The 26,588-nt window shown below is 44.1% G+C and overlaps 1 protein-coding gene across 1 annotated transcript; it reads left to right on the top strand.

Moving 5' to 3' along the window:
• Positions 1-16,441: 16,441 nt before the first annotated feature.
• Positions 16,442-25,766, top strand: LOC132649848 (uncharacterized). Its single transcript, XM_060374474.1, is given in 5 exon segments — positions 16,442-17,108; positions 17,110-18,355; positions 18,358-18,671; positions 18,673-18,969; positions 18,971-25,766. Coding segments are annotated over 5 exon segments (5,505 nt in total). The 5' UTR covers positions 16,442-16,592; the 3' UTR covers positions 22,103-25,766.
• Positions 25,767-26,588: the final 822 nt, after the last annotated feature.

Raw genomic sequence — 26,588 nt, 5'->3', positions numbered from 1 at the left:
GTCCACTGATAGGGGAAGTCCTCCTCCCCTACCGTCTAGCCCTAGCCTATCAGATCCCATTAGGACTGTCTGGACCCTTTTCCTCTGTGGACTGGGAGACGTGATTAAGGAACAGGCAGCCATGTTCAGGTCAAAGACTGTCTCTTCTCCCCTTACTAGGGAGCCCACATGGTGACTAAGATGTCTATGGGCTAAATCTGGGTAGGAGGGGGTCCATGTCCTCTCTATGCATTGTCTATTTTTGATGCATTGATCTCTGTAGTCACCCATGGACCCAGCTGTTTTGTTTTGTTTTCTTTTTGACTGTTAGTCTCTTTGTGAGACTCCTGTCTCCTCTAGGTCCTTTTCTCTCCCCCTTCTTATGTAAGACTCCCTATGCTCTGTCCAAAGTTTAGATGTGATCCTCTGCATCTGTTTCAATCTCCAGCTGGGTGGAGCCTTTTAGAGGAGAACCATGGTAAGCTCTAGTCCTGTTCTCTCTCTTCTAATGCTTCCTTATCTGTCCTGCCAGAGGGTCCAGCAGAGGGTCTGGTGGCCTCTGATTTGCTGCCCATTTTCTGTGTTTTTTCCAGCATGTGTGAATTCACTTCAGGCCTGCTCCTTTTGACAGTGAACTGAGGCCTGTCATGGAGTAAGGCCAGACGCCTCTTTCAGGCCCCAGTAGGGTCTTAAATGGAGCCTCAAGTACTATCAGGATCCTACACATAGACGGATGCACACACACATACACACACACACACACACACACACAGAGAGAGAGAGAGAGAGAGAGAGAGAGAGAGCTAGAGACAGAGACAGAGACAGAGAAAAAGACAGAGAGAGGAAGAGAGAGACACAGAGAGAGACAGAGACACAGAAAGAGGTACAGAGAGACAGACACACACACACAAAGAGAGAGAGAGATCAGCGGTCACTATGTGTCCAAACAGATGGTATCTTAAACAGACTTACATTCAGAGGTGACAAACAAGGTGACTTTCTAAGTCGGTTACTTTTGAGGTGGAAGTGTCAGACACCCCTGAAGCATCCTTAGGTAGTCATTTATCAAAGGGAATCCTGGGGAACTAGAACCTTTCAGGTGGCCCACTCCTCAGTGTCCAGAGCACCAAGCTTTTCATCTCTCGCAGGGACTCTGAGACCTCTGGAAACATTGTGGGGTAGTCCCAAGAGAAGACTGCTCAGATATGAGGTTAAAGCCAGTAGAAAGTTCTTGGAGGGACCTTGCTGGTTGAGGCTGCAGTTCTTGCCTGGACCGGATAGCCATTAATGGAACTGGCTGCTGTTCCAAAGGTACAGAGTTCAATTCCCAGCAACAAAATAGTGGCTCCCAACCATCTGTAGTGAGATATGGTGAGTAGACAGAAAGATGTGTCAATAATAATAATAATAATAATAATAATAATAATAAAACATTAAAAAAAGAGCTCAGCGCTAAAGACGGGACTCCATCCCCTCGGCAAGCTCCCCTCCTTTCTGCCTGAGTTCATCTGGACAGTGTCTCTAGACAGAGATGGCACAGACAGAGACTCCCCTGTCCACACTTGATCTGTGTCCTCTGACACAGCTCCCTGCCAGCTCTATCGTCATGCTTTCAATCGCCTGAGCTGATTGTCCCAGAGACCATCAAAGTCTCTCCCTTCCTTCCTGATTATGGGGAATTCAACATCCCATTAGACATATCTGTAAATTTGTTCCTTTAGAGCTCCACTTATATCCAGAGTACTTAAAATCTCCCAAAAGGAAAGCTTAGGATTCTGTAATGAGCTGCTTCGATTGGCACCTCGGGTACTATGGGCAGATATCTTAGACCCATGGTCTGGACCCATGTTGCTTCTTTGCTTCTTCTGCTTGTAAATAAGCAGCCCAGGAAGGCTATATGTTGCCCATCTTTTTTATCCCAGTGATAGATGATATTAGAAAATGCTTAACAACCCCTCCCCTGACTCTCAGAATGACCCATCAGGGTTAAAAACACAGGACCCCAACTCTCAGATGACCCATCAGAGAAAAAAAAACATAGGACCCCAAAAAGGCAGCACTAAAATAAAAAAGACCCCCAAAATTGTCTAGTAGCTGACTTAACTGCCTTTAAAAAAGCAATGATTTTAAACAAAGCAACTGATTTATTTAAACAAAGCTTACTTCTCCAACCATCTCTATGTCACCCTCCCCCCACCCAATTACAAGTTTTCACTGGCCACAGAGAACAAAGACCCTGACTTTTCTCCTTGGCAAAAGAGAAAAAAAGGCCTCACTTTTGCCACCTCCACCTGTGGCACTGTCCCCCATAAAACAGCTTTGTCATCATAGAGACCAAAGTGCCTTTAATTTCAGGGTTGCTTGAAACAATTGCTCTTAGAGTGAAAACTATCATTCCACCAGCCACTCCAGCCTTAATGGTCTAGGACCCAGGAACCTCCAGCAGTAAAAACCTTTACCTGTTAATTTACATTTAACTAGGCAATCCCCACCCTGGTACCTTCTCCCAGCTACAGATTTAAAGGAGCTATGCCAAGCTTTCCATGAGAATAAGATTCATGCCCCATGGACCAAATCTACTTTAGAAAGTTTTGATAAAAACTTTTCAACCCCTCAAGACTGGAGAGGGCCTTTCCACTGGCTATCTTGAAACCAGAAATCAACTGAGGAGACTCTCCCAGATTTTATACAAGCCAGTTTAGACAGAAAAATAATGGACCTTTTTCCAAAGCAATGCTCCTAAGCAGTTTTATATGGGAAGGAATGACCCCAGAGCACAAGCAAACCTGCCAGGGACTAAGACATAAACATTATGACATAGGGATTATACCTCAGATATTGGGAGTGCCTCCTCCCTGTCCCAAGCTTTCACAATTACAACACAACCTAATTCAAAATGTTTTGAATATTAAAAAAAGAAAAAGAAAAACCTATACGCTGGAAGAAAAATTGCCCAAAACAAAGATTTAGTTGCCTTCAAACCTCCTAAATTAGCTAAGTGAAGTCACATGTCCAGCCTTCTCCTCTGCCACTCCATGGCTGCCAATAACACTAATGCCTCAATATCCCTCCACAGCTTGTGCCAGGAGCTTAGTCCATGCCAACTCATCATAACATTGTTTTAGAGGAAAAATGATTCAGATGAAAAACACCCTACTAGTCAACAATCTTCAAACTGATGCTATTTCCTTCAAGAAAGCAAGACTCCATTTTTAAAGCCTCCCTGCCTTATACAGTCAGTTTCTAAAATGTTACCAAGACACACAGAGAACCCTTTTGCACAGGTCACACAATGAACATACAGTTTCATCCCTCAGCTACGTTAAGTAAGTGACATAAATGATAAGGGATGCTGGGCCAGGATTGAGATTTCTCAAACACTTGACCCCTACTCACTGCAGTGCTCACCCAGTGATGCCAATGCCAATGAAGCAGAATGATGACATTCAACATGTTGTTGATTCCTTTCCTTCATTACCCATTCCAACATCTCTAACCTCTCTCCTAGGCCTAACACATCACTGATGCACTGTCAATCAAACTGCTACTAGCTTAAGTTGTATATTACTTCCTTTCTCCCTACAATGTAGAGGAAAATAACTTCCTGCAGAGACACCCTCTGCAAGGATGTCCCCGCCCCCCCTTGTAATTATTTTACAGACAGAGATGAGAGATATTCATTCCTCCCTGGACCTGCCACCCTTCCTGGATTTGCTTGGACCATGACAGATACCATTATCCAGATACCTGACCAGAGACCCTTAAAACAAATGCAACCAGGAGGTGAAATCTATGAAAGACATCCCTGAATTTCTCCGGTGACAGATGAACTCTCTTGCTGGGGAGTTCACCAAAACAAAAGGAAAATGGATTTAATCTGTTGTAGGGACTTGCATGATGACAAAAAACAATGTGACTTTTATATAAATGTATCAAATGCTTTTAAAACCAATGTTAATACCCTCAAAAAAACTCTGTACACACTATTGAGATTTCAAGCCACTAAAAAATTAAGTTGGTTTGATACTATTCTCATCTCCTGCCTCTCCTGACTTCATGGGCTGTTGGAAGGTAATTCTCATGCAGGAGGAAAACCACAGATTAACCCAACCTAAGACCCACCCCATGGTAGAGAGCCATACCCTGACACTAATAATGATGCTCTGCTATGCTTGCAGACAGGAGCATAACTTGACTGTTGTCTGGTAGGCTCCAACCAGCAGTGGATCAGGAGAGATGCTGTGATTTGCAGCCAAGCATGGGGCAGTACTCAGGGTCCTGTGGAAGTGTTGAGGACCTAGAGGAGAAGTAACCTCACAAGAATACCAAGAGAGACAGCTAACCCAGAACAAATGGAGGCTTTCAAAGACTAGGATATCAACTAAGGAGCAGGCATGATCTGGACCTAGGCCCCCCGAACAGGTGGCTTGATCTGCATATGGTGTGCCGGATGAGTGATGGGAGGTCCTGTTTCTGACATGTTTCTGACATGGACTCTATTGCCTGCTTTTGGATCACTTCCCCCTGGCAGGGCTGCCTTGCCTGGCCTCAGGCTATGAGAATATGGTCAGTCCTGATGTGACTTGATGTCCTGGGGATGGTTGATACAGAGGGTGGTCACCCCCTTTTTTTAAGGGGAAATGGAGAGTGGAAGAGGGTGACTTGGAGGAGAGGAGGGAGGGAGCACTCTTGGGATGTAAAGTAAATAAAATGAAACTTAAAAAACTCAATATAATATGCACAAACTGAATCCAAGAACACATCAAAAATACCATCCACCATGATCAAATAGGCTTCATCTCAAGAATGCAGGGATGGTTAAAAAAAATTCCTGACTGAAAGAAAAAAAAAGAGAGATGATCATCCTATTAGATACTGAAAAAGCCTTTTACAAAATCCAACATCCTTTCATGATAAAAGTCTTGGAAAGACCAGGGATACAAGACCCATACCTAAGTATAATAAAGTCAATATAGAGCAAGCTTATAGTATATATCAGACTGAATGGAGAGGAACTTAAAACAGATCCACTAAAATCAGGGACAAGAAAAGGCTGCCCACCTATTCAGCAAAGTAGTTGAAGTTCTAGCTAGAGCAATAAGACAACTAAAGGAAATCAAGAAGATACAAACTGGAAAGGTAGAATTCAAAGTATATCTATTCACCAATGATATGATAGTATACATAAGTAACCCAAAAATTTCACCAGAGAACTCCTGCAACTGATAAACATCTTCAGCAAAGTGGCTGGATACAAAATTACTTAAAAAAAAAAAAACAAAACAAAACAGTAGCCCTCCTTTATACAAAAGACAAATGGACCGATAAATAAATTAGGGAAACAATTCCCTTCACAATGGCCACAAATAGCATAAAGTACCTTGGTGTAACTCCAGCCAAGCAAATAAAAAACCTGTAAGACAAGAACTTCGAGTTTCTGAAAAAAAGAAACTGAAGAACATGTCAGAAGATGGAAAGAACTCCCATGCTCATGGATGGGTAAAATTAACATAGTAAAGATGGTAATATAACCAAAAACAATCTACAGATTCAATACAATTTCCATCAAAATATCAACACAATCCTTAACTTCATATGGAAAAAAAAAAAACAATCCTGTATAATAAAAAGTCTTCTGGAGGTAGCTCCATCCTTGATCTGAAGGTATATTATAGAGCAACAGTAATAAAAACTGTATGACCGGCAGAGAAACAGACAGGTAGGTCATTGGAATCCAAGAGAAAACCCAGAAATAAACCCATATACCTAAGAACACTTGGTTTTTGAAAAGGAGCCAAAACCATGCATGGAGAAAAGAAAACATCTTCAACAAATGATGCTGGTCTAACTGGATGTCTACATGTAGAGAAATGCAAATAGATACAGATTTATCACCCTGCACAAAACTCTGGTGGCCAGGCAAAAGTGTCAGTGCCAGAACTTAGCAGCATTTAGTTGAGGTGTTGGCTGAGAGGGTCCTGTGCAAATTCCCCACACAAGCCAAGTTAACCCTAGGACAGAGGGTTGCTTTCCCAAACCTAACACTTGGCTCCCCACTGCCAAGAACAACATCCACACAACATATGGGACATAGAGAGTTTGGGCTAGTGCGTGCCCGGAGTGTTTTCAGTGCAGAAGGGGACTCTGCAAGGTCCTGTCCCCAGCTGTGATCAGGATGTACTGTATAAGAAAAGAATCTATTCACAATTTTTTAAAAGAAAGGAAATACTAATTCAAAAGAAGAAAACTAATATTTTAACAGTTCTGGTTCTGGGTTACCTCACTCACAATGATCTTTGGTGATTCCACCCTTTTGTCTGTAAATTTCCTGCTGTCATTCTTTTTAGCAGCTGAGTGGTATTCCATTGTGTAAATGGATGTGAGGGTTGGCGCATTTTTGATCTCCCACCTTCATAGAAGCAGGAGACACTCACCGTCGGGCATTTTGCAAATGCTATACCCAACTTCCCCTCAGACTTATCATCAGTGAGGGGGACAGGGTAAAATTTCACCATGTTTTGTGTCAGTAAGTACACTCCCCAGGTGCAGACTCTTGCAGCTTGAGGAAACGTTGGAGTGGAGGGATTCTATCCCTTCATGGAGAGGGACCAGGTAGAGAGTGGCTTTTCCTTCTCTTGACTCAGGCATCAACTATGGTGTGGGTTCAAAAATATCCTTGTGTTGCTTGAGACATTTTCTAAACTTCCTCACTGCCTCATCCTATTATCCTCTTTCTTCATCACCCCCCCACACAGCATTCAATTAAAGGTAGAAAAAAAATGCTTACAGTTGTGAATGAATGAAAAACTCATTGGGAAATGTATAATCATTGAATCCTTGGTATGACAACTCTTCCATTGCAAAACATGTAAGAAGGGTAGGCATGGCCATTAATGAAAAACTCATTGCATACTTGGTATCAGCAACTCTTCCATTGCAAAACTTGTAAGAAGGGCAGGTATGGCCTACCTAATATGCCAATACGCAAAAGGTTCACATAAACACCAGCCATGGTATTTAAGATCATGTAGAATGCTTGTGAGAGCTTGTAGAATCTCAACAGTTGGTGAAAGACAGGGCATTCTGACTCTTTTTGGAGTTTTGTGTTAAAACAGAAGATAGGGCGAACCATCTTGTCTCCGGTATCCTGATTATTCATGTTCCTCCAATGCACAGTTTTCTAGACTCTTGGACCTCTCACTTTTGCATCTATCTCTGCTCTACAAGCAGAGGAGCTACACCTCGTGGAAAGAACACTGCACATTTCAGCTTGAGATATTACACCTTTGCTGTTTACTCCTCATCCATAATTGCGTGCATTCTTTTTTAATGTTTTAGAATTTTAGAACAGTCTCTTCATAATTCTCTGAATAAACTTTTCCCACAGTCCTGATCAGTGGCAGTGAGGAAATGTCTGTGACTTTCCCAGGCATTTTGTGTAAAAAAAAAAAAAAAGAAAAGAAAAAAAATATATATATATCCATCATAGCCCCTCTCTGCCCATTCACCTTCACTCTCACGGTCATGAACTTTACCATGTTTGTTGATGCCTTGTAAGGCATGAAAACAGGTTGTTCGACAATAACCCCCTAAGAAGAGGTAGGATGTTCTTCTTTAAACAAATAGCAAAAGGAGGAGGATCCAGAAAGGGTGTTCAGGAGCAGCATAGACAGCAAGGTCCCAGCCAACCAAAGAAAGGACAGGGTGCAGGTCTGATCCCCCCCCTTTTTTTTTTTCAGGCCTGATCCTTACATGGTTAGTCTTCATTCTCAGACCTGCACAGAATAGAAAAGAACAGGATGCTCATCAGGTGCCTTGATTTCTCCTTAACAAGTAGCATGAGATAGATAGAAATGCTACAGGCTGAGAGAAGCCAGAGCATGTAAAATGACTGGGACTGGAAGATAAACAGATCTGTCTGAACATAAAAACCTCTTGTTACTTAAGGCCATCATCTACTCTGATGATCTTTTCATAAACATGCACACAATTTTCTGCAATTTGGTCAGCATTGACCACTTTTCCTCAGAGAAGTATTTGGAAATATCTTGGGAGGTCTAGAAAAGAAGGAAATGTACATTGTGCCAGCCACTCTTCTGGACATGTATGCTATTCAGCCCAGGCTGCCTTCTCTGTTGAGAGACTTCCATAATCTACCCAGAAACTTGAGATTATCTCTCCTGAAAAATGTTAGGAATATGAGAGGGACATGAGCACAAGAGCTTTTCCCCAAAAACCATTCTGGTTGAGTTAACAAACGAATTTATTACCAGGTCACCCATCTATTGTCCTCAGGGATGCTTTAGACAGACAAAATGAGAGTGTATGTGTAAACAGAGATACAGTGAGGCTTCAGGATTTCCTATGAGACTGCATTTCTTGTCCCAAGCACCTTTGTCTCCACTTTCTGAGAAAACTTCCTACAATGGCTCTTGTTCACTCAGTTGCCAATGGCCAAGTCCTGCTTGGTAACCTCACCTTACATACACTTTTTTTGTTTATGAATATCTTCCCCAGGTCTATTTGAACAAGACTGATTAGTCTTCACAGCACTAGATATAATATTATGTGGAAGAACCAGACTTATTATCTCCAGGCAAGGCCACAATGTTCCTATAGAGGAACACAGCATGGAGGAGCTGGAACAAACAGCCAGTACCTGGAGTTGGGCTGTACTCTACTTCACCCTGGTATTACATTTCCCCATGACAGTCTCCAGGAGAGCTAATAGTTAGAAATGACAGGGATTCTATTAGAGTGTAGAAAATTATCTTGAGACTGTGAGAGTGTGTCCCATGCCATGTATTTTAAAAGAGAAATAAGCTAGATTTCAGGCCCAGATACTACACGTTCTCACCCATATGAGGAACAAGAAATCTAACTTCATAGAAATAAGCATTAAACAGTTGTCAGTGGAAGTCTGGCATCAAAGAGTTCAATAAAAACACACCAGTTGATGAGCATCAAGTATACATAGAGATGATCAATAACTTCTAGGTTTTTTCAGTACATTTACTTGATTGTTCACAATTATTTATGATAAAATTTTCAAGTAAGAAGAAGACAGGAGAGGTGTAGACTCCTGGGCTGATAATACAAGGGTATTTCAAGCAGGAATTTCGTATGTTCCATACTTTGCTGAGCTACAGTACAAGGTCAAAGGCAGTCTGGACAATGTATAATGATATAGTGCTTCAAAAGGATGGTTGAAATGGAGCTGAGTACTTAGTGCTCGAGTACTTTGCTTAGAATGTGTGAGATCCTGGGTTCAATCCCCAGTTGAACCAGAAAATAGTAGAAGAGGGAAGTCACGGAAATGATAAATGGTTGCATGCAGAGATATTAATTATATGCATTTGATGAACACACAGTTGCATACCTGTAACTACAACAGGGTAATCCAGTAATAATCCAGCATTATGCGGTAATGTAATATGTGATCTAAAAGAAATCATGGGCAAAATTCAGAACAAATTCTGTTAAGTAAACTAGTCTTAAGGTAAACACCTATAATCCTAACACTTAAGATACTGAGGTAACAGAAAGGCACATGGTATGTACTCACTAAGTGCATTTTAGGATATAGTAGTGGACAAGCACACTAAGAGGCACAGACCCGAAGAAGATAAGAAACATAGAGGATCCAAGTGAGGATGCATAAATTTCACTCAGAAGGGGAGATAGAATAGACAGAGGTAGTGGCTGAAGACAGAAAACAAGGTAGGAGATGGGGCACAGATCGTAGGGTGGAGATCAGACCTGGGGAGATTGAGCACAAGAGGACAAAAGGCCTTTAGAGAAAAAGAAACTGAGGGTGCAGGGATTTCTGTGAAAAGCTGGAGACCTAAATCAGGTTAGGCTCCTGAGAGTATGTGGAGGGTGGGTACTCAAGCAGAGACTCCTAGTCGCAGAGGCCATAGAGACTGAAGAGGACTCTCTCTAACTATACAAGTCTCCTAGCAAAGGATGGGGAACACCAACCCACCCACCAAAACTTTGACCCAAAATTTACCCTGCCTAGGAGATTTGCAGGGATAAAGACAGAGCAGATAATGCAGAGATGGAGGGAATGCCCAACCAGCGCCTGGCCCAACCAAAAACCCACCTGATGAAAGAGTGCCAACCCCTGACACTATGAAGGATTCTCTGCTAAGCTTGCAGATAAGAGCCTGTCAGAGTTGTCCTCCGAGAGACTCTACCCAGCAGTGCCTCAGAACAGATGCTGAGACTCACAGCCAAACTTTGGGAGATGCATAGGGAGCCTTGGGGAATAGTGGGAGGAAAGAAAAAAAGACCTGGGGATGACAGGATCTCCACAAGAAGACGAATAGAGCCAACTAACCAGGGCCCAGAGGGGTTTGCTGAGACTGAAGCATCAACCAAAGATGTTGCATGAACTGGACCTAGGCCCCCTACAGAGATGTAGCAGATGGGCAGCTTAGGCTTCATGTGGGTCCTCTAGTAATGGAAGTAGGGACTGCACTGGACAGGGACTCACTTGCCAGCTTTTTGATCACTCCCCACTGGTGGGACTGCCTTGCCAGACCACAAGGAAAGAGGCCACGCTCAGTTCTAATGCAACATGATGAACTGTGGAAAGGGGGGGATAGAGGGAGGGAGAGTGGGGCTGGCAGGGGAGGAGGGATGATGCTAAAATAAGGATATAAAGTGAACTAAAAATAAAGGAAATTTTTAAAAAGATGCTGAGGTAAAAGAATAGGGTTTTCAAGGATATCCTGGGATCCATATAAAAGACTTAATGAAATGGAAGAGCAGCTAAAGACAAACAACTCTGTGTTGAAGAGGCAACAAAGTGACTGTAAAAACACAGTATATTATTTTAGTTACCTTTGTACTCTGTGTATGTGTGTCCACACACTTACATGACATGTGATGTATGTGGAAGTCAGAGAACAATTTGCAGAAGTCAAGTTTCTATTTCCACCATGTGGGTCCTGAGAACCCAATTCTGGTTGTCAGGCTTGGTGGACAGCACCCATGAAAGATTTTATTCGTATTTTTACTAAACAGGAATGCTTTCCACCTATTCATTCTATTTTCTTTTTTTGAATGTATTTTTAAATTATTTTTAACATTAGCATCTAGGCAGCTGGCTTTCATGCAGCTCTATTCATACATGAGCATTAAATTAGAAGTTTCTGGTTTCCTTGAAGACTCAGTTTGGTCATGAAAGGGTTAGACTAACTGTGTAACCTATATGTCTTCTAAAGCCTATAGTTTTGAGTTTTAGGTCCAGGTTAAGCTAAAGCCTCTTAGTACCTTCCCAGAGAGTGAAAGAATGTGACCCTATCTGTGAGAACAGATATAAAAAAAGGGCAAGCAAGCAATGACCTTCACTCAGCAAAAGAATGACCAGACCCTTGCCTTTAAGATAGTGTTTCTTAGCAACAAACCTAGACTTCTTCTGAGTAGCTTTTGACCTCCAGCCAAAAGTCTGTAGCCCCTAATCTTCAAGGATGAGCTAACCACCCCCACCTTAAATTGCAGCTGCATCCACACTTGGCAGGACTGCCAAGCTTGAGCACCTAAGACTAACCAATTATCTTACTTTATAGCTTCTTCATCCAATCCTAAATTGCCAAAACTACAACTTCAAATTTCCTGCAATTTTTCTTTTAAAAACCTAAAGGCCTTTGTCTCCCGGTGCCACTCTTTGCTGACCGGCGGGGGTGACCCCGTTGTACAATAGTTAATAAACCTCTTGCTTTTGCAACGAGTCTTGGTCTGGGGGAGTTTCTGGGAAGGGCGCGATTGAACTCCTGAGCTGTGAGACCCCAGGTCTTACAGTCATGAGATGTTTTGTTACAGGTTGAGGATGTGATGTTTGGCCCCGCCGGTTGGCCTGTGAAAGGGCACGTGGTGTTTTGCTGTGATCCCTCCCACGAGAGGGGAATGACATTGGCCAGCTGAGAACAGCCATGGGTGGACTCTGAGGACAGGACATATATAGAGACCCAGGCAGAATGACACAGCACTTTTTAGATCAACATTACCGTGCTGATCTTCATGCTTCAACACTTGACTTTGCAGAGAGAAACATTCCAGGGAGCTTCTCTGGGCAATCCAATTGAGTCTTGCAGCTTTCACTGACTTTGTGTTGCTCCTTGGTGTTGGTCTTTGGACTGGACTGCTGGTATCCTGATGTCTGAGTCTGGTAATTCCCTAACGATCCATCAACCCTGATCAACAGGAAGTAGATAAAAGAGGACTACAGCCCTTTCCCCCCACTAATCTCCTACCTAAGGTTGCAGGGTAGGTGGCAGGGAGGTAAAGGTGCTTAAGAATCCTAAATAAAGTAGGTTTGGTGAAAAATCTAAACCTACAGTGCATCATCATTCTTTTCTCATATTTCAATTCCTATTATTCTTTCCTGTAGTCTCTTCTTTCTACGGGCTGTCCCTTAAGTTTCCCCTATGGGCCCCTTTCTGTTACATTTGTTAGCTACATTGTATTAAATATAGGTTCAGTGTGTGAAAAACAGCTCAAGACATTTAGCTGTCTTTTTTATCACTGAAAATACATTTTCATCTCTCAACCTTCTCCTTAATTTATAATGACTTTTTTAACAGTTCCTCTTAGGATATAGTATGGATGTGATGACAGGACGACAGAGAAATACTGGGCTCAAGGTATTCTCCTGCTCTTCTCAGGTAACTGAGATTACAATCTTGTGCTCCAGGATCCAGATCCATGTGTAGTTTTTGTTTGTTTGTCTGTTTGTTTTGTGGGCATGTTCTGATACTGTAAGACCTGGGGTCTCACAGCTCAGGAGTTCAAGATCACGCCCTTCCCAGAAACTCCCCCAGAAAGGTGAAATAAGTTTCAGTGGACTCAAGCCTACTTGTCAATAGGTTGACTAGTTGATAATATGTTTATTATCTAGTCTAGGTTCCTAGGAGATAATATGTTTACCACATCTTCCACATGCTGATGGTGCCTGCACTGCTTGTGAATTCTGGATACATTACTCTCCATATCTGAGGTCGGATTGGTTGTCTCCCTCTCTGTTCTTGTCAATTTTGCTTCTATTTCCATCAGACTAAGAACATTTTGAATTATATTAACTGCCCTCCTGGATAAGCAGACTAGGTTCATTAATCCCATCTTCAAAAGCTTGTTCCAGAAAAAGGTGGCATTTCTAGAATCCAGACATTATGGCATAACATATGCCATCATTTAGAATCCATTTCCCAATACAGTATATCTAATGAGAAAGTCAAAACCTTGTCATGATGCTCAAAAAAATCACTGTGGTGGGGAAAAGGAAGTGGAATTATTTTATATCTCACAGTTAGGAAGCAGTATAGCCTGGTAGGGGGGAAAACACAACATAAGATTTGACATTAGAAACTTTTGGATTTGTGTCCCAAATCCTACATGGAACAGTGACATAAATACATTTAATTTTCTAGAAATTCATTTTCTCTACTATGAGAATACAATCAGAGAAAATAAATACTAAAGGAATTTCACTTTTAGAAACAAAACAATTAATCTTTTAAAAATAGCTTTATAAAATTTATTTATTCCTACAGAAATTTTACACATACACTTTTTTTTAATATATATTTGAGTACCCACACTGGTCTTCCCTCCTTAGGCTAACACTCTCAGCCTCTCTTTTCCTAGACCCCTTAAATTTTCAGACCTTAAAAAACATACTAAAGGGTGTGTCTTATTCCCCATAGACTGTTGGATGCTCCAAACAACATATATATTGGTTTTTCAAGACAGGGTATCTGTGTGTAGCCCTGACTGTCCAGGAACCCTCTCTGTAGACCAAGCTGGCCTCAAACTTAGAGATCCACCTGCGCAATTCAATGCACAATCCACACCCTCCTGGCCCTATTCAGTTTCTTTGTGTGGCCTTTCTAGTGTGAAATCCATAGTTTAACCTATCTTCCCATCATCCTTTGAAGAGTCACAGACATGTGTCATTGGAGTAGGGACCACTGCTGGGAATAAGATAAATGACAACTGTCAGTTTGTTTGGACAGTGAACAATAGTGAACACTAGATTTACAACTGGTCAAAATGCTGAGAATAAGTACCTAAAGTTCAAGAGTGTCAGATGTGACAGTTGAAAGATTATAAGACTTCAGGGAAGTGAGGAAAATGGTATCTTGTAGACATGGAATGACTGAGGCACTCCTGGACTCACGGAGGCTTTGGTAGCCTCCATAAGACCCACACATGATCAAGCCAGTCACCATTGAAGATGAGGAGCAAATGACATTTGACGGTCTCTGAATGATAGAGGGTCATGTTTATTTAAGGGTATGTTTCATTCTGAGTTGATCATGACCTAGTGGGAAGTGATGCATCCCAAATTGGAATCAGTGGACTATAAAACACAAACATAAACACACACACACACACACAGGACACAAAGTAAGGAGTAGGTGGGATTTCAAACCTGCCTGGAATTTAAGTTAAGAGACTATTCCAAAACAAAGCATCACCAAACATAGAGAAATACAAATGGTATTTGGTACTCAAATACAAGTTTTGCCACTACATATTAGCATTCATAGCACTGCTGTGCTGGCAAGCTTGAACATATTATTTAAAAAAAAAAAAGTAGTCATCTGTCGCACCCATCCAGCAATAATAGCAACATTCCTGAAAGATTTACCAAGTGACCAAACAGTGGCATAAACATTACTGGATCAACCAACTATCTTTTGCTTGAGTTTGAGGCCTGCTCCAGGAGATGACACCCATAATTTTAAGACCCTTTGAGGCTCCCCCATATTCTAGGTTGCTGTCTTCATCTCTCCCTATAGATATGGAGAGTGGACAGCCTTGTCTTGTTCCTGATTTTAGTGACATTGCTTTAAGTCTCTCTCCCTTTAATTTGACATTGACTACAATATCCAGGTTTGCTATAAATGGTCTTGATTATGTTCAGGTATGTTCCTTGTATCCCTGATCTCTCCAAGACTTTTATCATGAAGGGGGGGGGGGGGTTGGATCTTGTCAAAGGCCTTTTCTGCATCTAATGAGATGATTGTGTGGGTTTTTTTTTTCTTTCAGTTTGTTTATACAATGGGTTGCATTTATGGAAATGAACCATTCCTGAAGCTATGGGATGATAGGCCTACCTTCTTGTCAATATTTTCTTGGATGTATTTTACTGAGAATTTTGGCATATATATTCATAAAGGAACTTGGGTTCTTTGTTGGATCCTTATGTGCTCTGGTTATTGGGGTAACTATGAGCTCATAAAGTGAATTGGGCAATGTTCTCTCTGTTTCTAGTTCATGGAATAGTTTGAGGAGTACCAGCACTAACTATTCTTTAAAAGTGTTCTAAAATTATATACTAAAACCTTTGGCCCTGGATCTTTTTGATCAGGAGATTTTAATTATGGCTTCTATTTCAGTGGACCTAGTAGATCTGTTTAAATTTCTTATTTTTTTTTAGAATTGCCAATTTAATACAGTAAAAAATTTTTAAAGTATGTCATGATTTCCTGAGTGTCTAATTTTATTTTCCCCATTATGTTTCTAATTTTGTTAAATTGGTCATGTGCAGTAACAGGAACATGGGGGGGGGGGGGTGACAGGCACAATTGCAGCACTCGTGAAAGGACAGCAAAAGTATAAAGAAAAAGAAAACCCAGAAATTCAAACAGAAAAAGGAAAGAATTTAAACAGAAAAGACAGAGAGCAAGGAAAGACAATGAAGCACAGACAACAGTCTGAGAATGTAAGCATGGAAGAAAGGAAGGGAGCCATGATATACAGGGATGAAGGAAAGAAGTATATATATATATGTTTTATATATGTTTTCTTGGTGGAATTCCTGGGGACCCTTAGGCTAGAAGCCCTAAGGCAATGTTTTATTTCAATAAATAATGGGTAGGTATAGGTGAGAGTCCAAAACTTACTCATGAAGCCAAGGACTCTGTTGTGCCCACAGGTAATTGGGAAGTCTCTTTTTATTATTATTAAATTTATTTATTTATTCAGTTTTGAGAAATGGGACCATCCCAAATTAGAAAGAAAAACAACTGGACCTTGAATAAGGGCCAGCTAAAAAGAAAGAGCAAGTCAGGCAATTTAGGGGAGGACTGTCCTTGAAGCTGTAAGCGGCCTGCTACAGAACCGAGAGATGGGAGAAGAGGGGAGGACTGTCCTTGGAGCTGAGTTCCCCGCCACAGCTGCCAACCGCATAACTGCTATCTTTTCTGCTAACTAATCAATGTAAAGGCCTGAAATAAAAACTCTGTGCTTTGTATGCTCGGGGTCATCTCCTGCTTTGAAGGGACGACCCCCATCGCGATCGGAATAAACTGCCTTGCCTCTTGCTTTTGCATGGAACCGCGGTCTGTGAGTCACTTTGGGGGAGGGAGCGGTACGGACCCTGCACCGGGAGTGCAGGTTTTGCATGTGGTGCGTCGCCCGGGAAACCAACGCGACCCTTCCCCCACCCTCACCAGACGAGTTTGGAGGTCAGGTTGAAACAGGTTAGTCATTTTGTTTGTTTGACCTCAGGTTTCTGCAGATTCTGTTTTGTTCTGTTTTTCTGGTTAGGCGCCTGTCTGAACCGTCTTGGTTGTCTGATTAGGCTATTTCGATTGACGGGCATGTCAGATAGTCGAAAAGCCGGGAAGCTGGAGGACGCTCCAGGTTCCATTTGTTGGGAGGTTGGATCAGAGACGGTCCTCCTCCCGTCTGAGTCTGATTTTCGTAGGGACCGGCTGGGGAGCCGTTCCGTTAGGGCACTGTGGTATCACCCACAAGGGCGTCCTTGTCTGATTTCTTGTTTGGTTCTTTTTGTCTCTGTTCTTGTTGCCTCTCTGACTTTTCTGACGGACGATTTCATTATGGGACAGACGGTGGCTACACCCTTATCTCTCACCCTTGACCACTTCTCAGAAGTGAAATATAGGGCACATAATCTCTCAGTGGAAGTTAGAAAAGCAAAGTGGCAAGCCTTTTGCTCCTCGGAATGGCCTGCTTTTCAGGTTGGATGGCCACCGGAGGGCACCTTTCACCTTGGCACGATTCTTGCTGTTAAGACTAAGACTCTCCAAGCGGAGGGGGGCCATCCTGATCAGGTACCTTATGTCCTAACCTGGGAGGATATTGTTCGCCATCCACCCCCCCTGGGTGCGCCCCTTTGTTCTCCCCACAGAGACTCCATCGACAACTGTTTGTGCTGTTAAGGAAGAGGAGAAAAAGAAAGTGCTCACTTCTCCAGAAGCAGACCTCCTCCTTTTTGACCTTCTGCCCCCTTATCCGCCAGCCATGGCCCCTACCCCTGCCAGTTCCCTGGCCGGTTCTCCTGCCAGACCTCCGACCGTTTCCCCTGTCAGTTTCCCGGAGGCTGTCAGTTCTCCCTCGGGGCCTAAGGCGGGGCTAGCATGCAACTTTCCTAGTCCCCTCTCACGTCCCTCAGCAGGAGCTGTCGGTCCCGCAGTGCTGCCACCGCAGACACCATCAGCGCCGCAGACACCGCCAGAGGTTCTGCTGCACTCACCAGCTGACCCTGCTCAGAATGAAAGGGGCCCAGCAGCTGGAACGTGAAGCCGCAGAGCAACCCAGCTGGACGCCGTGGCTCTCCCGTTGCGAGCCTATGGATTTCCAGAGGGGGATGGGCAATACCCCCTTCAGTACTGGCCTTTTTCCACAGCTGATCTCTACAATTGGAAGGCTCACAATCCCCCTTTTTCTGAGAACCCCCAAGCCTTGACTGACTTGTTTGAATCTGTCCTTTTCTCTCACCCGCCCACTTGGGATGATTGCCAACAGCTTTTACAGACACTCCTGACTACTGAGGAGAGGGGACGAGTTTTTTTAGAAGCAAGGAAGAATGTCCTGGGGGCAGATGGGAGGCCTACAGTTCTCCCCGACGAGATTAATAATGGGTTTCCTCTCTCTCGTCCTGATTGGGATTACAATACACCAGAGGGTAGGCAGCACTTGAAGGTTTACCGCCAGACTCTAATGGCGGGTCTCCGTGGGGCTGCTCGAAGACCCACCAATTTGACTAAGGTAAGAGAAGTGGTCCAGGGGCCGGAGGAATCTCCTGCAACCTACTTAGAATGGCTGATGGATGCATTCCACCGGTTTACTCCCTATGACCCTGCTTCAGATGAGCACAGGGCAACAGTAGCTGTATCTTTCATAGATCAGTCAGCTAGGGATATTCGTAGAAAACTTCAGAAATTAGAAGGTCTGCAGGATAAGTCGTTGAAGGATTTAGTGCAAGTAGCAGAAAAAGTCTTCTATAGTCGAGAAACAGAAGAAGAAAAAGAAGAAAGGAAACAGAAAGAACAGGAGATAAGAGAGAGAGAGAGAGACAAGAGGCAGGATAAAAAATTGACTAAGATTCTGGCCACCATAGTTCAGGAAAGTCTGAAAGGGAGAGAGTTCCTGGCAAACGTAAGGGCCCTTTGTCTAAGGACCAGTGTGCCTACTGCAAGGAGACGGGACACTGGAGGAGGGATTGCCCCAAAAGGAAGAAGAAGCAGCTGAATTCTCGAGCCACAGGGACCAGGGTCCTGACCTTAAACAATGACAGCAATTAGGGAGGACGGGGTTCGGTTCCCCTCCCCGAACCCAGGGTAACCCTCAAGGTGGAGGGGAAGCCAGTCCATTTTCTAGTGGATACTGGCGCTCAGCATTCAGTTCTGTTGCAAGACTCAGGGGCTAAGAAAGAAAAAAAAATCATGGGTTCAAGGGGCCACTGGATGTAAGCAATATACATGGACTACCCGAAGAACAGTGGACCTTGGAGTGGGCCGGGTATCCCACTCATTCTTAGTCATGCCTGACTGCCCATTGCTGGGATGGGATATCCTGACCAAAATAGGAGCCCACATCTATTTTAACCCAGAAGGCCCACAGGTTACAGATAAAAGAGGGGATCCTATTCACGTGCTTACAATTCACTTGGAAGATGAATACCGGCTATTTGAAAATTTAAAAGAAGGGGAAAAAGACATTGACTGGTGGGTAAAAAAAATACCCTGAGGCCTGGGCTGAAACAGCTGGCTTAGGGAAAGCAAGAAAGCAACCGCCAGTCCAGATAGAGCTAAAACCTCAGGCAGCCCCAGTTGCAGTGCGGCAGTATCCAATGTCTAAGGAAGCCCATGATGGGATTCGCCCTCATATACAGCGACTCCTTGACCTAGGGGTTTTGAAAAGGTGTCAATCTGCTTGGAATACTCCATTACTGCCGGTCCGGAAGCCTGGGAGCAACGATTATCGGCCTGTGCAAGACCTGAGGGAAGTTAACAAACAGGTTATGGACTTACATCCAACAGTCCCCAACCCGTATAACCTGCTGAGCTCCCTTCTCCCTGACAGAGCCTGGTATACTGTTCTAGACCTTAAAGATGCATTCTTTTGTCTTCAACTTAGCCCTGCCAGCCAAGACATTTTCGCTTTTGAATGGAAAGATCCTGACTCCGGGGTCTCGGGCCAACTAACATGGACTCGACTTCCCCAAGGATTTAAGAATTCTCCTACCATATTTGATGAAGCCCTGCACCGAGACCTGGCACACTTCCAGGCCACAAATACTCAGGTAACTCTTCTCCAGTACGTAGATGACATCTTACTAGCTGCAGATTGTCAGAAAACCTGTCTCAAAGCCACTGGCCAACTGTTACAAGAATTGGGCGAACTCGGCTATAGAGCATCAGCAAAGAAGGCCCAGATATGCCGGAAACAGGTCAGTTACCTGGGGTATATACTGAAGGAAGGAAAAAGATGGTTATCGGAGGCTAGAAAAGAGACTGTGTTTCATATTCCCCCTCCACAAACTACAAAACAACTGAGGGAATTTCTTGGTACAGCGGGGTTTTGCCGATTATGGATTCCTGGGTTCGCTGAAATGGCAGCCCCTCTGTATGCCCTTACAAAGGGCAATGACTCTTTTTCCTGGGGAAAAGATGAACAGGCTGCATTTAATAATATTAAACAGGCTTTAATATCGGCTCCAGCCTTGGGACTTCCTGATGTCACTAAACCTTTTCATCTCTATGTGGCCGAGAACCAGGGAATGGCTAAAGGGGTGTTAACTCAAAAGATTGGACCCTGGAAGAGACCGGTAGCTTATCTATCTAAAAAGCTTGATCCAGTAGCAGCAGGATGGCCGACCTGCCTTCGGATAATAGCAGCAGTCGCTGCATTGGTAAAGGATGCTGACAAGCTGACCTTGGGACAAGATCTTACTGTTTATGCCCCTCATGCCCTTGAGAGTGTTGTCAGACAGCCACCTGATCGCTGGCTCACGAATGCGCACATGACTCATTATCAAACTTTGCTTTTGAATAATGACAGGATTACTTTTGCCCCAGCAACGGGGCTAAACCCTGCCACCCTGTTACCAGATCCAGAGATTCAGCCCCCAGAGCATGATTGCTTGCAGGTGTTGGCGGAAGAACAGGGATGGCGAAAGGACTTAAAGGACCAGCCTCTGCCAGATGCTGAGGTGACATATTACACAGATGGGAGTAGCTTTTTGGAAAATGGAAAAAGAAAAGCAGGAGCAGCGGTGGTGGATGGACACAAGGTAATATGGGCCCAAGCACTGCCTGAAGGCACCTCTGCTCAACGAGCAGAACTAATTGCCTTAACTCAAGCATTAACTTTGGGGAAAGACAAAAAGATAAACATCTACACTGACAGCAGGTATGCCTTTGCTACGGCCCATGTGCACGGGGCCATCTACCAGCAGAGAGGCCTATTGACGTCAGCCGGTAAAGAAATTAAAAATAAAAATGAAATCTTGGCCTTGCTCAATACCTTACTACTGCCCACCAAGGTAAGCATAATTCACTGCCTGGGACATCAGAAGGGAAATTCCAAGGCAGCAAAGGGAAATAACATGGCTGATCAGGAGGCTAAAGCAGCTGCTAGAGGAAGTCCTGCTCCAATGATATTAACTACTGAATTGCCAGAGAAGGAACAGCTAAAATACTCGGAGGATGACCTGGAGCAAATACAGAGAAAACAAGGGACATTTGATGCTAATGTGGGAGCATGGATTGACTCCAAAGGTAAGGTCATTTTGCCACAGGAAGATGCTAAGAGACTAATAGCACAAATGCATCAATGGACTCATTTAGGGACAAGAAAATTGACTGAAATTGTTCTCCAATCTCCTTACTGAATACTAAACCTCACTGCTCTAACCAAAAAAGTGACTCAGACATGTATCCCTTGCCAAAAGGTAAACATAGGGAAGAATTTCCAAAGCTCGGGAAAACGGTTAAGGGGAACTAGACCTGGAATGCATTGGGAAGTGGACTTTACCGAGATCAAGCCGGCCAGGTATGGAAATAAATATCTTCTAGTCTTTGTAGATACCTTCTCAGGATGGGTGGAAGCTTTTCCCACCAAGAAAGAGACTGCTCTGGTTGTAGCCAAGAAGATTTTAGAAGACATTTTTCCCCAGTTTGGAGTTCCAAAGGTAATCGGGTCAGACAATGGGCCGGCCTTCGTTGCTCAGGTAAGTCAGGAGGTGGCCAGATTTTTGGGGACTAATTGGAAATTACATTGTGCATATAGACCCCAAAGTTCAGGACAGGTAGAAAGAATGAATAGAACTCTAAAAGAGACCCTTACTAAATTGACCATGGAAACTGGCGGTGACTGGGTGGTACTCCTCCCTCTGGCTCTTTTTAGGGTCAGGAATACTCCTTCTTTGTTGAATCTCACGCCTTTTGAACTATTGTATGGAGTTCCTGCTCCCTTGACTCTCCTGGGAGACCCTCTTGACATAACTAGTGGTAACTCTGACTTGTTGTCCAGGTTAAAGGGACTGCAGCTTATTCAAAAAGAAATCTGGAACAAGGTTGGCAGTGCATATGCGCCAGGATCCTTAGAGGTGCCACATCAGTTCCAAGTTGGAGACTTGGTTTATGTTCGGCGACACCGTAGTCAAAATTTGGAACCCCGGTGGAAAGGTCCTTATTGCATCCTGCTCACCACCCCAACGGCTGTGAAGGTAGAAGGCATTGCTGCTTGGATCCACGCATCACACGTCAAACCCGCTCCAGAGGACTCCACTTCTGACTGGAAAATCCAGCCCAGTGACAATCCCTTAAAACTTAAACTTGTTAAGAATGTTAGCCGTGGGTGATATCCACAAACTGCTGGTGCTTTTGGCTCTGTTAAGCACTTACAATACTTGCTTGGGCTCCAGTCCTCACCAGCCCAAACTTTTGACTTGGGAAGTAACTAATCAGAGACATATTATAATTTGGTCTGTTTCAAAGATAGCCCCACCCTTCACATGGTGGCCGGACTTGTACCCTGGCCTTTGTAAAATGGCTCTAGGAGCACCTGCTAACTGGGATTTGCAAAGCCACCTAGACTCCAACGTGGTTCCTGGGGACCATAGACATGGGTCTTTTAGTGAGAGAAGGGGCTTAGATCCCTGGGGGGGGCTGCGGGACCACCAACCACCGCAGTATGCTGCGAGTTCTAACCTTTTATGTATGTCCAGGACCTCACCAGCAACCTAAAATGGTAAACAAATGTGGGGGGAGAAATGACTTCTACTGCAAGAATTGGGGGTGTGAAACCACTGGCGATACTTACTGGAAGCCTACCTCCAGTTGGGATTACATTGTTGTTAAAGCTAATTACAGTCATGCCCAGCCCCCAGACTGGGGACCAAACAATAGGTGGACTAATCAGCCAATATGTACCACCTGGTGCCACCCCCTGCTAATCCGGTTCACAGACGCTGGAAAACAGATTTCAACTAACTGGGTGACGGGGTTCACTTGGGGCCTACGAATATATAAGGAAAGATATGATGATGGGTTACTTTTCACCATCAAATTAAAAATAACAGCCCCATCTGCTGAAGTAGGGCCAAATAAAGCTGGCCCTCACCTGGTTCCCCCAGTGAAAGTGGACCCCCAGACTATAGCCCCACGTCCAACAACCCCCTCACTGACTCCTAACTCAAAAATGGGTAAAGATTCTTCTTCCCCTAAGCCTCCTGGACCATACATTACTTCCCTAGCACAGGGGGCCTTTCAGGCCCTAAATAATACCAACCCCAAGGTTACTGAGTCTTGTTGGTTATGCTTTGGAATTGCTTCCCCATATTATGAAGGAATTGCCTTTACAGATGAGATAAGTACCTCCCAAGAGGCAACAGCCTCCCTAGCAAAGGGAGGCTAGACTTTTCCTGTCTGCCGTTTCAGGGCAAGGACTCTGTGTAGGTAAAGTTCCCCCCAGTCATCAGTTTTTATGCAACCAAACCTATGATGTTGCAGGTCTGTCTGGGTACCTCATACCACCAATCGATGGATGGTGGGCCTGTGCAACAGGGATCACTACTTGTGTCAGTACTCAGGTGCTTGTCAGTTCATCTGACTACTGTGTCCTGGTCCAGGTAATCCCCCGAGTCACCTATCACCCGTATGAAGAGCCCTTCCAATACTGGGACTCTGTGGGGGAACCGCTGATATGAACAAAAAGAGACCTGGGAATTTCCTTAGCCATAATGCTTGGGGTCGGGCTAGGAGCAGTAGGGACAGCAGCTGGAGGGTCGGCTATAGCCCTCTGACATAGCGGGTTGAATGAGCTTAGGGCAGCTGTTGATGAGGACATAGAAAGATTAGAAAGCACAATTAGAGAGCTCAAAGATTCCTTACAGTCATTATCAGAGATGGTGTTACAAAACAGAAGGGGCTTAGATTTATTGTTTTTGCAACAAGGAGGTTTATGCGCCGCCCTAAAAGAAGAATGCTGTTTCTATGTCGACCATACTGGACTTGTCACTGAGACCCTAGATAAGGTCAAAGAGGGCTTAGAAAAGAGAAAGCGAGAACGAGCCCAAAGCCTAGGATGGTTTGAAGGATGTTTTAATTCCTCTCCATGGATGACCACTTTAATCTCCACCTTGCTAGGCCCTTTGCTAACTCTTCTCCTGATTGTAACTCTTGGCCCCTGCATTCTTAATAAGCTAGTCAATTTTGTGAGAGAACAGATCAGTACTGTTCAGGTCCTTATGCTTCGACAGCAGTATCAGCAATTAGAGATGCAGGCTGAATCTAGCCTGTAATTTTTTTTTTCAATGCAGTTTATTCAGGAACATTGAACAATCCTCGGACCCCGGGGAAAGCCAGCCCCCAGCTTAAATAGCCTCTGGGTAGCCAGCCCAGGCGTGCCACGGGGGCAATGCAGATAGGTCCACATACATGGAAGCAAGCCAGATCCTCAGCCTTAGCCAAATGTGGAGTTGTTCGTGACAGAGAGCACTCACCATCGGGAAGGTGGAAGGCAGAAACCAGCTCCATCTTTAAGGCATAGCATTCCGCAGCTCTCTACAGTTCCCCCTTTTTGTTTTAGACGCATCAGGCAAGAGTAGAGGTCTGATCTCTGATATTAGAAATAAATTGGGACTTTGTACAGATGTTCATTTAGGTGTCATCCACCCAAAGAGCATCCGACCCGTCTGATACCTTTTTCTCAGAGGCAGGACCTGGGGCATCAACCCGCATGCAATCAGACATGCTCTTCTCTGGGTCCAAAGCGGCTGACCCTGAGTGCAGTGCTTAGCCTCGCATCCTGAGCGTATCATTTTAGCTTTTTATGGTATCCAACCATGCTTGGGGAGAATGTCCTGCTTCAATGGCTGTAAAGGCCTGAATGATCATGGCTGCATCACACTGTTGTGAGACTCTAATCTTGCATATATACCACAGGCAAACCAAGGAGACCAACACCAGAAGGCCTGCTAACACTCCCATGCCCGCCCATTCCTTCAGATGATTCATCTAGCCTGTAATTTTAGGGTTAAAATTATGCCAAAGAAAAAGGGGGGAATGAGAAATGGGACCATCCCAAATTAGAAAGAAAAACAACTGGACCTTGAATAAGGGCCAGCTAAAAAGAAAGAACAAGTCAGGCAATTTAGGGGAGGACTGTCCTTGAAGCTGTAAGCGGCCTGCTACAGAACCGAGAGATGGGAGAAGAGGGGAGGACTGTCCTTGGAGCTATGAGTTCCCCGCCACAGCTGCCAACCGCATAACTGCTATCTTTTCTGCTGAAAGGGTTAGGCTAACTTTGTAACCTATATGTCTTCTAAAGCCTATAGTTTTGAGTTTTAGGTCCAGGTTAAGCTAAAGCCTCTTAGTACCTTTCCAGAGAGTGAAGAAATGTGACCCTATCCGTGAGGACAGATATAAAAAAAAGGGCAAGCAAGCAATGACCTTCACTCAGCAAAAGAATGACCAGACCCTTGTCCTTGAGATAGCGTTTCTTAGCAACAAACCTAGACTTCTTCTGATTAGCTTTTGACCTCCAGCCAAGAGTCCGCAGCCCCTAATCTTCAAGGATGAGCTAACCACCCCCACCTTAAATTGCAGCTGCATCCACACTTGGCAGGACTGGCCAAGCTTGAGCATCTAAGCCTAACCAATTATCTTACTTTATAGCTTCCTCATCCAATCCTAAATTGCCAAAACTTAAACTTCAAATTTCCCGCAATTTTTCTTTTAAAAGCCTAAAGGCCTTTGTCTCCCGGTCCCACTCTTTGCTGACCAGCGGGGGTGACCCCATTGTACAATGGTAAATAAACCTCTTGCTTTTGCAACGAGTCTTGGTCTGGGGGAGTTTCTGGGAAGGGCGCGATTGAACTCCTGAGCTGTGAGACCCCAGGTCTTACACTGCTAACTAATCAATGTAAAGACCTGAAATAAAAACTCTGTGCTTTGTATGCTCGGGGTCATCTCCTGCTTTGAAGGGACGACCCCCATCGCGATCGGAATAAACTGCCTCTTGCTTTTGCATGGAACCGCGGTCTGTGAGTCACTTTGGGGGAGGGAGCGGTACGGACCCTGCACCGGGAGTGCAGGTTTTGCAGTTTATATCCTGATAGCAGGCCCCCTCTCCTCCTGGTGCCACCCTACAACAGTAGGAGGGTATGAGGGATTCCAATGTATGTTGCCTACACATCTGTACCTAGGTTGCTGACTCCTGGGGAGATATCTCCTCCATATCCTGACAAACATGGCTGCCACAGGAAATCCAACACTATACTTTCTGTGTAGCTCTGGCTATTGCTATGAGGCACTGTGATCCTCTGACACTGGTTCTAGTTAGTCATCTGGACTGGACTAAATGAAGCCCTCTCTTTTTCAGTCTAGGGACTAGAGTCTCCTTGCATACCTTAACCCTTCACCCTCAGTTCTGCTGAGAACCAGCACACTAAGGCATTGGCACAAACAGGAAAGCAGTTCCTCTTGATGGCAACAATGTTTCAACAATGTCAAGACCATTCAGAGAAGTCCTCTCCCTCTGCCCTTCTCTGCAGAAAACAAACAAACAAAAAAGTACACTTTCCACTAGATTCCGAGATGGCTAAATTCAAATTTGAATGTTTCTGGCCAGATAAACCTTGGAATCTTCCAGTATTGATATCTGGGAGGTCACAGAACCCACTGGTTCCTCAGTTCCACTTAAACAAGAAAACATGGCATTCTCTCAAGTCCTAAGGACCATACAGAAAAACTAAATTGGAAACCCCCAAACTAGAAACAAGAGTCAGAAGAAGCTATAGAAAGAAAACCTTGGGCAGAAAATGGCCAAGCAGAGCACAGCCTTGG

Source organism: Meriones unguiculatus, chromosome X (assembly GCF_030254825.1).
Source record: "Meriones unguiculatus strain TT.TT164.6M chromosome X, Bangor_MerUng_6.1, whole genome shotgun sequence".
Taxonomy (NCBI): Eukaryota; Metazoa; Chordata; class Mammalia; order Rodentia; family Muridae; genus Meriones; species Meriones unguiculatus.
The sequence above is the reverse complement of the archived record's forward strand: the minus strand, read 5'-3'. Positions and strand labels throughout refer to the sequence as shown.